The sequence below is a fragment of the Globicephala melas genome, chromosome X (assembly GCF_963455315.2).
Source record: "Globicephala melas chromosome X, mGloMel1.2, whole genome shotgun sequence".
NCBI lineage: Eukaryota > Metazoa > Chordata > Mammalia > Artiodactyla > Delphinidae > Globicephala > Globicephala melas.
Window position 1 is genome coordinate 55749102 of NC_083335.1, and position 12181 is coordinate 55761282.

Below are 12181 nucleotides of genomic sequence, written 5' to 3' on the forward strand. Positions count from 1 at the left end.
AGTCTGGAACACTTCATGCATATCATTAACTAGTTATTTATGGTTCTTTTTTTTGAGATAAAATTGCAAGCAAATGCACAGATCTTAAGTGTACCACTTAATAAGTTTTAGCAAATGCATACACTTGTGTAACTAAGAACCTTATCAAGATAAAGAACATTGCCATCGCTCCAGAAAGTTTCCTCACGCCCCTTCAAAGTCAATTCCTGCCCTCATTCCCACCCTCAAAGGCAACCATTCTTAGGATGTTTTTCACCACAGATCAATTAATTTAGCTTGTTCCGGAGCTTCATATAAAAGGAATCATGGAGAGTGCACTCTTTTGGAACAAAGCTTCTTTCACTTAGCATAACGTTTTTTGAAATTCATTGACGTTGTTATATTTGTATCAGTAGTTTATTCCTTTTCATTAGTGAATAGTATCCATCATATGGATATACCACAGCTTATTTATGTAGTCTCCTATTGATGGATATTTGAATCATTACCAGTTTGGAGCTATTGATGAATAAAGATGCTATGAAAAAACTTGTACAGCTCTTTTGTGAACATATGCTTTCCTTGTGTGTAAATACCTAGGAATGGAATTACTGGGTCACAGGGTTGGTATATGTTTAGTTTTGTAAGAAACTGCCTGACAGTTTTCCAAAGTATTTGTATCATTTTTTATTCCCACCAAAATGTGTGAGCATTCTGGCCATCCACACCAACACCTGGTCTTGTAAGTCTTTTTCATTTTAACTATTCTGGTGTATGTGTAGCGGTATCTCATGTTCATTTTTAATGCTTATTTTAATGTATATTTACCCAATGACTAATGATGTTGAGCACCTTTTCGTATGTTCATTAACCACATCTATCTTCCTTTGTGAAATGTCTGTTCAAACCCTTTGCCCACTTTAAAATTTGCATATTTGTCTTATTTTTAAGTTGAAAGAGTTCTTTATATCTTGGATACCAGTCCTTTGTCAGATATGTTTTGTGAATATTTCTCCTACTTTGCCTAGCCCATTCATTTTTTAAAATGACGTATTTTGTGGAAAGGTTTTTCATTTTGATGAATTCTAGTTTATCGATAGTTTTTTTTTTTTCCAGAGGTCCTTGAATGCCATTCTAGAGTGTGGCATTTCCCAGGAGTAATTGATCCAATAAATACTATTACTTGGAAATAATGACATTAATAGCTAACACTGCACAGTACTTCCTACACCCCAGGCAGTATTCCAAGCTCTGTAGAGTAACTGGCCAAGATCAAAAAGCTGGCAAGAGTGCATGGAGGCTTAAGGTTTTTCTTGCTGTAAATCTCATGCTGTCTAAAATACTACAGGCAGACCTTGTTTTATTGCACTTCGCTTTCACAGGTACTGTGTTTTTTACAAACTGAAGGTGTGTGACAACCCTGTGTCAAGCAAGCCCATTGGTGCCATTTTTCCAACAGCATTGGCTCACTTGGTGTCTCTGTGTCACATTTTGGCAATTCTCACAATATTTCAAACTTTTTCATCATTACTGTATTTGTTACGGTGATCTGTGATCAGTGATCTTTGATGTTATGACAGCCAAAAGATTGTGACATGCTGAAAGCTCAAATGATGATTAGCAGTGTTTAGCAATAAAATACTGTTCAGTTAAGGTATGTACATTGTTCTTTTTTAAATTTAATCAGTCAATTAACTAATTAATTTACATCTTTATTGGAGTATAATTGCTTTACAACGGTGTGCTAGTTTCTGCTTTATAACAAGGTGAATCAGTTATACATATATATATGTTCCCATCTCTCATCCCTCTTGCATCTCCCTCCCTCCCACCCTCCCTATCCCACCCCTCTAGGTGGTCACAAAGCACCAAGCTGATCTCCTTGTGCTATACGGCTGCTTCCCACTAGCTATCTATTTTACATTTGGTAGTGTATATGTCCATGCCTCTCTCTCGCTTTTTCACAGCTTACTCTTCCCCCTCCCCATATCCTCAAGTCCATTCTCTAGTAAGTCTGTGTCTTTATTCCTGTCTTACCCCTAGGTTCTTAATGACATTTCTTTTTCCTAAATTCTATATATATGTGTTAGCATACGGTATTTGTCTTTCTCTTTCTGACTTACTTCACTCTGTATGACAGACACTAGGTCCATCCACCTCATTACAAAGAGCTCAATTTCGTTTCTTTTTATGGCTGAGTAATATTCCATTGTATATATGTGCCACATCTTCTTTATCCATTCATCCGATGATGGGCACTTAGGTTGTTTCCATCTCTGGGCTATTGTAAATACAGCTGCAATGAACATTTTGGTACATGACTCTTTTTGAATTATGGTTTTGTCAGGGTATATGCCCAATAGTGGGATTGCTGGGTCGTATGGTAGTTCTATTTGTAGTTTTTTAAGGAACCTCCGTACTGTTCTCCATAGTGGCTGTACCAATTCACATTCCCACCAGCAGTGCAAGAGTGTTCACTTTTCTCCACACCCTCTCCAGCATTTATTGTTTCTAGATTTTTTGATGATGGCCATTCTGACTGGTGTGAGATGACATCTCATTGTATTTTTGATTTGCATTTCTCTAATGATTAATGATGTTGAGCATTCTTTCATGTGTTTGTTGGCAGTCTGTATATCTTCTTTGGAGAAATGTCTATTTAGGTCTTCTGCCCATTTTTGGATTGGGTTGTTTGTTTTTTTGTTATTGAGCTGCATGAACTGCTTGTAAATTTTGGAGATTAATCCTTTTTCAGTTGCTTCATTTGCAAATATTTTCTCCCATTCTGAGGGTTTTCTTTTGGTCTTGTTTATGGTTTCCTTTGCTGTGCAAAAGCTTTGAGTTTCATTAGGTCCCATTTGTTTATTTTTGGTTTTGTTTCCGTTTCTCTGGGAGGTGGGTCAAAAAGGATCTTGCTGTGATTTATGTCATAGTGTTCTGCCTATGTTTTCCTCGAAGAGTTTGATAGTTTCTGGCCTTACATTTAGGTCTCTAATCCATTTTGAGCTTATTTTTGTGTATGGTGTTACGGAGTGTTCTAATTTCATTCTTACACACATAGCTGTCCAGTTTTCCCGGCACCACTTATTGAAGAGGCTGTCTTTTCTCTGCTGTATATTCTTGCCTCCTTTATCAAAGATGAGGTGACCATATGTGTGTGGGTTTATCTCTGGGCTTTCTATCCTGTTCCATTGATCTATATTTCTGTTTTTGTGCCAGTACCATACTGTCTTGATTACTGTAGCTTTGTAGTATAGTCTGAACTCAGGGAGCCTGATTCCTCCGGCTCCATTTTTCGTTCTCAAGATTGCTTTGACTATTCGGAGTCTTTCGTGTTTCCATACAAATTGTGAAATTTTTTGTTCTAATTCTGTGAAAAATGCCAGTGGTAGTTTGATAGGGATTGCATTGAATCTGTGGATTGCTTTGGGTAGTAGAGTCGTTTTCACAGTGTTGATTCTTCCAATCCAAGAACATGGTATATCTCTCCATCTATTTGTATCATCTTTAATTTCTTTCATCAGTGTCTTATAATTTTCTGCATACAGGTCTTTTGTCTTCTTAGGTAGGTTTATTCCTAGATATTTTATTCTTTTGGCTGCAATGGTAAATGGAAGTGTTTTCTTTATTTCACTTTCAGATTTTTCATCATTAGTGTATAGGAATGCCAGAGATTTCTGTGCATTAATTTCTGCTAGCATCTTTAGGATTCTCTGTGTATAGTATCATGTCATCTGCAAACAGTGACAGCTTTACTTCTTCTTTTCCGCTTTGGATTCCTTTTATTTCATTTTGTTCTCTGATTGCTGTGGCTGAAACTTCCAAAACTATGTTGAATAAGAGTGGTAAGAGTGGGCAACCATGTCTTATTCCTGATCTTAGTGGAAATGCTTTCAGTTTTTTCACCATTGAGGATGATGTTGGCTGGGTTTGTCATATATGGCCTTTATTTTGTTGAGGAAAGTTCCCTCTGTGCCTACTTTCTGCAGGTTTTTTTTTATCATAAATGAAGGTTGAATTTTGTTGAAAGCTTTCTCTGCATCTATTGAGATGATCATGGTTTTTTCCTTCAATTTGTTAATATGGTGTATCACGTTGATTGACTTGCGTATATTGAAGAATCCTTGCATTCCTGGAATAAACCCCACTTGATCATGGTGTATGATCCTGTTAATGTGCTGTTGGATTCTGTTTGCTAGTATTTTGTTGAGGATTTTTGCATCTATGTTCATCAGTGATATTGGCCTGTAGTTTTCTTTCTTTGTGACATCCTTGTCTGGTTTTGGTATCAGGGTGATGGTGGCCTTGTAGAATGAGTTTGGGAGTGTTCCTCCCTCTGCTATATTTTGGAAGAGTTTGAGAAGGATAGCTGTTAGCTCTTTTCTAAATGTTTGATAGAATTCGCCTGTGAAGTGATCTGGTCCTGGGCTTTTGTTTGTTGGAAGATTTTTAATCACAGTTTCAATTTCAGTGCTTGTTATTGGTCTGTTCATATTTTCTATTTCTTCCTGATTCAGTCTTGGAGGTTGTGCATTTCTACGAATTTGTCCATTTCTTCCAGGTTGTCCGTTTTATTGGCATAGAATTGCTTGTAGTAATCTCTCATGATCTTTTGTATTTCTGCAGTGTCAGTGTTACCTCTCCTTTTTCATTTCTAATTGTATTGATTTCAGTCTTCTCCCTTTTTTTCTTGATGAATCTGGCTAATGGTTTATCTATTTTGTTTATCTTCTCAAAGAACCAGCTTTTAGGTTTATTGATCTTTGCTATCGTTTCCTTCATTTCTTTTTCATTTATTTCTGATCTGATCTTTATGATTACTTTACTTCTGCTATCTTTGGGGTTCTTTTGTTCTTTTTTCTCTAACTGCTTTATGTGCAAGTTTAGGTTGTTTATACGAGATGTTTCCTGTTTCATAAAGTGGGATTGTATTGCTATAAACTTCCCTCTTAGAACTGCTTTTGCTACGTCCCATAGGTTTTGGGTCGTTGTGTCTTCATTGTGATTTGTTTCTAGGTTTTTTTTTTTATTTCCTCTTTGACTTCTTCAGTGATCACTTCGTTATTAAGTAGTGTATTGTTTAATCTCCATGTGTTTGTGTTTTTTACAGGTCTTCTCCTGTAATTGATGTCTAGTCTCATAGCGTTGTGGTCAGAAAAGATACTTGATACAATTTCATTTTTATTAAATTTACCAAGGCTTGATTTGTGACCCAAGATATGATCTATCCTGGAGAATGTTCCATGAGCACTTGAGAAAAATGTGTATTCTCTTATTTTTGGATGTAATGTCCTATAAATATCAATTAAGTTCATCTTGTTTAATGTATCATTTAAAGCTTGTGTTTCCTTATTTATTTTCATTTTGGATGATCTGTCCATGGGTGAAAGTGGGGTGTTAATGTCCCCTACTATGAATATGTTACTTTCAATTTCCCCTTTTATGGCTGTTTGTATTTGCGTTATGTATTGAGGTGCTCCTATGTTGGGTGCATAAATATTTACAATTGTTATATCTTCTTCTTGGATCGATCCCTTGATCGTTATATATGTATCTTTGTCTCTTCTTATAGTGTTTATTTTAAAGTCTGTTTTGTCTGATATGAGAATTACTACTCCATCTTTCTTTTGGTTTCCATTTGCATGGAATATCTTTTTCCATCCTCTCACTTTCAGTCTGTATGTGATTCTAGGTCTGAAGTGGGTCTCTTGTAGACAGCATATATATGCGTCTTGTTTTTATATCCATTCAGCCAGTCTGTGTCTTTTGGTGGGAGCATTTAATCCATTTACTTTAAGGTAATTATCGATATGTATGTTCCTATTCCCATTTTAATTGTTTTCGGTTTGTTATTGTAGGTCTTTTCCTTCTCTTGTGTTTCTTGCCTTGAGAAGGTCGTTTAGCATTTTTATAAAGCTGGTTTTGTGCTGCTGAACTCTCTCAGCTTTAGCTTGTCTGTAAAGGTTTTAATTTCTCCCACAAATCAGAATGAGATCCTTGCTGGGTAGAGTAATCTTGGTTGTAGGTTTTTCTCCTTCATCACTTTAAATATGTCCTGTCAGTCCCTTCTGGCTTGCAGAGATTCTGCTGAAAGATCAGCTCTTAACCTTATCGGGATTCCCTTGTGTGTTATTTGTTGTTTTTCCCTTGCTGCTTTTAATATGTTTTCTTTGTATTTAATTTTTGACAGTTTGATTAATATGTGTCTTGCCGTGTTTCTCCTTGGATTTATCCTGTATGGGACTCTCTGTGCTTCCTGGACTTGATTAACTATTTCCTTTCCCATATTATGGAAGTTTTCAACTATAATCTCTTCAAGTATTTTCTCAGTCCCTTTCTTTTTCTCTTCTTCTTCTAGAACCCCTATAATTCGAATGTTGGTGTGTTTAATGTTGTCCCAGAGGTCTCTGAGACTGTCCTCAGTTATTTTCATTGTTTTTTCTTTATTCTTCCCTGCAGTAGTTATTTCCACTAGTTTATCTTCCGGGTCACTTATCCGTTTTTCTGGCTCAGTTATTCTGCTATTGAATCCTTCTACAGTATTTTTAATTTCATTTATTGTGTTGTTCATCGTTGGTAGTTTCATCTTTACTTCTAGGTCCTTGTTACATGTTTTTGGCGTTTTGTCTATTCTATTTCCAAGATTTTGGGTCGTTTTACTATCATTATTCTGAGTTCTTTTTTAGGTAGACTGCCTATTTCCTCTTCATTTGTTAGGTCTGGTGGGTTTTTATCTTGCTCCTCCATTGGCTGTGTGATTTTCTGTCTTCTCATTTTGCTTATCTTACTGTGTTTCGGGTCTCCTTTTTGCAGGCTGCAGGTTCGTAGTTCCCGTTGTTTTTGGTGTCTGTCCCCAGTGGCTAATGTTTCAGTGGGTTGTGTAGGCTTTCTGGTGGAGGGGACTAGTACCTGTGTTCTGGTGGATGCGGCTGGATATTGTCTTTCTTGTGCGCAGTCCACGTCTGGTGGTGTGTGTTGGGGTGTCTGTGGACTTATTATGATTTTATGCAGCCTCTCTGCTAATGGGTGGGGTTGTGTTCCTGTCTTGCTAGTTGTTTGGCATAGGGTGTCCAGTTCTGTAGCTTGCTGGTCGTTGAGTGAAGCTGGGTGCTGGTGTTGAGATGGAGATGTGTGGGAGATTTTTGCCATTTGTTATTATGTGGAGCTGGGAGGTCTCTTGTCGACCAGTGTCCTGAAGTTGGCTCTCCCACCTGAGAGGCACAGCACTGACTCCTGTCTGCAGCACCAAGAGCCTTTCATCCACATGTCTCAGAATAAAAGGGAGAAAATGTAGAAAGAAAGAAAGAAAGAAAGAAAAGGCAAGAAGGAAACAAAGGAGGGAGGGAGGGAGGGAGGAAGGAAGGAAGGAAGGAAGGAAGGAAGGGGAGAAAGAGAGAGAGAGAAAGAAAGAAAAAAAGAAAAGGAAAAGAAAGAAAAGGGAGAAAGAGAGAGAAAGAGAGAAAGCAAGGAAGTAAGGAAGGAAGGAAGAAGGAAAGAAAAGAAAGAAAGGAAAGAGGATAAAATAGCATAAAGTAAGAAAATAAAATAGTTATTAAAATAATTAAGATAGTTTGTTTAAAAAAGAAAAAAAAAACGGACGGATAGAACCCTAGGACAAATGGTGACAGCAAAGCTATACAGACAAAATGTCACACAGAAGTATACACATACACACTCACAGAAAGAGGAAAAGGGGCAAAAATAGTAAATCTTGCTCTCAAATTCCACCTCCTCAATTTGGGATGATTCGTTGTTTATTCATGTATTCCACAGATGCAGGGTACGTGAAGTTGATTGTGGACCTTTCATCTGCTGCTTCTGAGGCTGCTGGGAGAGATTTCCCTTTTTCTTCTTCGTTAGTACAGCTCCGGGGGCTCAGCTTTGGATTTGGCCCTGCCTCTGCATGTACGTCGCCAGAGGGCGTCTGTTCTTCGCTCAGATAGGATGGGGTTAAAGTATCTGCTGCTTCAGGGACTCTGGCTCACTCAGGCCGGGGAGGGGAGGGAGGGGCACGGAGTGCGGGGCGAGCGTATGGCGGCAGAGGCCGGTGTGATGTTGCAGCAGCCGGAGGAGCGCCGTGTGGTGTCCCGTGGAAGTTGTCCCAGGATCGCGGGCCCCTGGCAGTGGCAGGCTGCAGAAGTTCCCGGGAGCGGAGGTGTGGAGAGTGACCTGTGCTCACACACAGGCTTCTTGGTGGCAGCAGCAGCAGCCTTAGCCTCTCATGCCCGTCTCTGCGGTCCGCGCTGTTAGTCGCAGCTCGCGCCCAACTCTAGCTCCTTTAAGCAGCACTCTTAATCCCCTCTCCTCGCGCATCAGGAAACAAAGAGGGAAGAAAAGGTCTCTTGCCTCTTAGGCAGGTCCAGACTTTTTCCCGGACTTCCTCTTGGCTAGCCGAGGTGCACTAACCCCCTGCAGGCTGTGTTCACACCGCCAACCGCAGTCCTTTCCCTGCGCTCTGACCAAAGCTGGAGCCTCAGGCCCCAGCCCCGCCCGCCCCAGTTGGCGAGCGGACCAGCCTCTCGGACTGGTGAGTGCCGGTCCGCACTGATCCTCTGTGCGGGAATCTCGCCGCTTTGCCCTCCACACCCCTGTTGCTGTGTTCTCCTCCGCGCCTCCGACACTTCTCCCCCTGCGCCACCCGCAGTCTCCGCCCCCGAAGGGGCTTCCTAGCGTGTGGAAACCTTTCCTCCTTCACAGCTCCCTCCCACTGGTGCAGGTGCCGTCCCTATTCTTTTGTCTCAGTTTTTTCTTTTTTCTTTTGCCCTACCCAGGTACGTGGGGAGTTTCTTGTGTTTTGGGAGGTCTGAGGTCTTCTGCCAGCGTTCAGTAGGTGTTCTGTACAAATTGTTCCATGTGTAGATGTATTTCTGGTGTATCTGTGGGGAGGAAGGTGATCTCTGTGTCTTACTCTTCTGCCATCTTCCCAATTCCCCCATCTATCGATAGTTTTTATTGCTTTCTGTGTCCTGTCTGAGAAGTCTTTGTCTACCCTGATTGTCAGATTTCTGATATATATTTACTAGTTATAAATTGATGTAGCCCTTAAAAAATTTTATTTAGGTCTTGAAGCTTTCACCCAGTAGTCAGAGCTTCTCATTTAGGACCTTATGGTGGCTTAAAAGAAATCTAAATATCTCAACAAAAAATTTAAAGACAGTGGTTTTTATCACTGCTTCAGGGTTATTTTTTTCAACACTCAGGATATTTTATAGTTTTGTTGAGTGATATATTTAGAGGATGGGAAGGGATGGCAGAAGTGTATTATTCTCAGGCAAGGGAGAGGAGAGTATAAATTTGCTATGGGAAAACTCTAACATCCCTCTCTTTTCCCTCCTTCTCTATACTGGCTATTACCCACCTTCTCCTTCCACTGTTGTCTCTGATCCAAGGGATCATAGCTTCTAGGCTTCCTTGATTCCAACACCTAGAATTGTTAGTATAGCTGAAATTTTTCCTAAATTTTAAAGCTCTGTAGAGATCTGGATAGTGTAGGAATTTGCATCATCCCCAAGAGAATTATCAGATTATAAGTAAAGTAGTGATCTGTATTAATAGACCTACTTTCAAAGGTGTTCAGTTTAACCATTTTCTCTGTTAGAGCAAGCAGTGATTTTTGGTAAAATATTTGAGCCTAAAAACTGACTGTTCTTGAGACCAACCAAGAGTTGATTGAGGAGAAATCTATCAGAATTTTTAGAGGATATCCAGTAGCATTATGGATGAGTAATTTTAGATATCATCTTAAAGGTTTTAGTTTTTGTTTAAAAAAGACCTTTTATAGATTTTTATTTCATTAGAGAAGGATACAGAGAAGCAAAAATGTAAACACAACCAAGAATCTCTCAGAATTAAAGTAGATATTGTAGGTGGGTTTGAGTGTACTTTGGGGCTCATCATACAAAGAATCAGTATAACGTGATGAGTTTTGCAAGGATTGGGAAGCCCTGTGTGTAGTGCTGAGAGTTCTGGTTGCCAAAAGTCTGCTACTTACAGAAGTTAATCAGAAGTCCAGTGTCTACAAGGTTTACCTGATCCTAGCTAGGAGACCTCTGGGTTCTCTAAAATGGAGTGATCTTCACAGGACTGTGGAGTGAAGAATAGTTTACCCAGTTACCAGTGGAAATATTGTTGTTGTTATACTTATCACAGAAGTCTTGATGTGAATGACTGTGTCCCAGGATCTACTTTTATTTGTGGCCCTGAAGGCTTAGAATGGCACAGGGCCTTCCAGCAGATCTCGAGTAGCCAATTATATATGTGTATATACAAAATTTATTTAGGCATGGGAGATGGGTTTGGTGGCGGTGCTAGCAGTGGATATTTACTGCTTGTGGAAAACTTAGCAGTTTTTTCCAGTGGCTTTCTTTGAGATCTACCAAGATTTTCTTCCCAGCCATTTTTATTAACCCAGGAGTGAGATTTGTTTATGTTAAAACAAATGTACTGCTCAGTGACCATATCAGGATGTTCACAATCACATGATCCAGTGGCACTTGATCAGTGCTGAAAGCTCTAAGGAGGCCAAAGCGATCTTTTAACTCCTTATACAATGAAAAGTTGACTTTGAGATCTGAAAGGCCCACTTCTATTTATTTTGTTCTACTGTCTCCTCTAATCTCAGCATCCCTATTATGTGTGCTTTTGAACTCTGGGGTAGCAATGTTGAAAATGACATGGGATGAAGATCAGTGACTTGATTTTTTTATACCCTTTTCTTTACTCTTATTTTTTATTGTTACAGAAGAAGCTACTATGGAGGAAACTGGGCCAGTTTTAGCTTTTCAGGACTGTTGTCCTGGCTAAAGGAACACCAGGTAAAGTTCTTATCTGATTTTTTAATCTACTAGGTTATATTTTGTGTCACGTAATAACCCTGCATTGAAGAAGACACTAAGTTTCCTCTGTAATATAGGATTGATAACTTATTTACTTATTTAACAAAAACTGTGCAGTCACCTTTTCAGCTAATATTTTTCCAATACCTCTAAAATATAGATTTCACTTTTTAAGTATAAACAGATAACATTGGCTGAAGAATAAATCATATATGTTTCATACCGTTTGCTAATTACTCTGTACGCCCAAATATCAGGCAAGATTTTTTTTCTCCCAGTCTTTCAGAAAAAATATTTCAATCCTTATAAAATCTCACATATTACTAGTTGTTCTTTCAGTTAGTATGTTTTGGAAAAAAACCTAAGTGTTTGGGGAAGATACATTAATTTGAAATGATCTCAGTCATTGGTGGTTTTACATATTTATAGAAGTCACCTGACAGAATCATACCTGACAGTAAAAACAAAATGCAAGGAAAGAAACAATATAAATTTAGTAATTTTTTTCCCTAAGGGTAGGATCTCACTACTACAACTGTTGGATATCATTGTAAAGAAGTTTTTAGAGATCATTTACAGCGTACGTTTAACACAGGGAGTTGATTGTCATGCAGTTTACCAGTTTTTATGAGACATTAAAAAAACTGTCCTAATTTTATGTAAATGGTGCATGTGGCTTGAAATGGAATTCCTACTGAGAGCATCATACATAGAATCAGAAACTGCTGTATCTCAAAAGGGTTCAGACATTTGGGAAAGGAGGATGATAGACTGTAGAAAATTGTATTCAGTTAACTAAGAATAATATAGCTAAGACTTAACTAAGCACTTACCATGTACCAAGCTAAGCATTTTAGTTTTCTTGATTGATTTAATGGTATATATGACTCAAAAAGTGTAGTGATGACAAAGACATTGACATTGAAGATACACTGAAGATTCAGTTTGAATCTTATTATTGTATGAAATGAGAGTGTGGAGAAACAAGCAATATTTGTAAAGTAACATTTCATGTAATGACTCAAACTATGTATGAATCAAGAAAGTAAATGTTATAAATAGATTCATTTAACTGTTTAAATGAATATGCCTCAAATATTTTATGTTGATCAGAAACCCTTTTTTGAACCTTATCCTTGGGAAGTGTGTGTGAGGATCACCTCATGTTGAGTCATATTCAGTACTTCCATGCAAAAATTTAGTCTAGATTCTCAGAACAACAGCAACAAAAATACCCTAATTGTCTGAATGGAAAATTTTTGGTGAGTGAAGGGATTTTTAAAAAATAAACTTTGGTAATGGGTTAGATTTATTAAAACAAAATATTTTTGTAGATGTTCCTTTTATTTTAATGCTTCTTTTACTCC

The 12181-nt window shown here is 38.3% G+C and overlaps 1 protein-coding gene across 1 annotated transcript in view; it reads left to right on the top strand.

The window, feature by feature from the left end:
- Window positions 1–12181, top strand: part of CHM (CHM Rab escort protein) — a 198384-nt gene that overhangs the window by 43920 nt on the left and 142283 nt on the right. The window contains exon 3 of the mRNA XM_030849074.2: window positions 10721–10793. Coding sequence (XP_030704934.1) covers window positions 10721–10793 — 73 coding nt within the window. The remainder of the gene's footprint in view (window positions 1–10720; window positions 10794–12181) is intronic.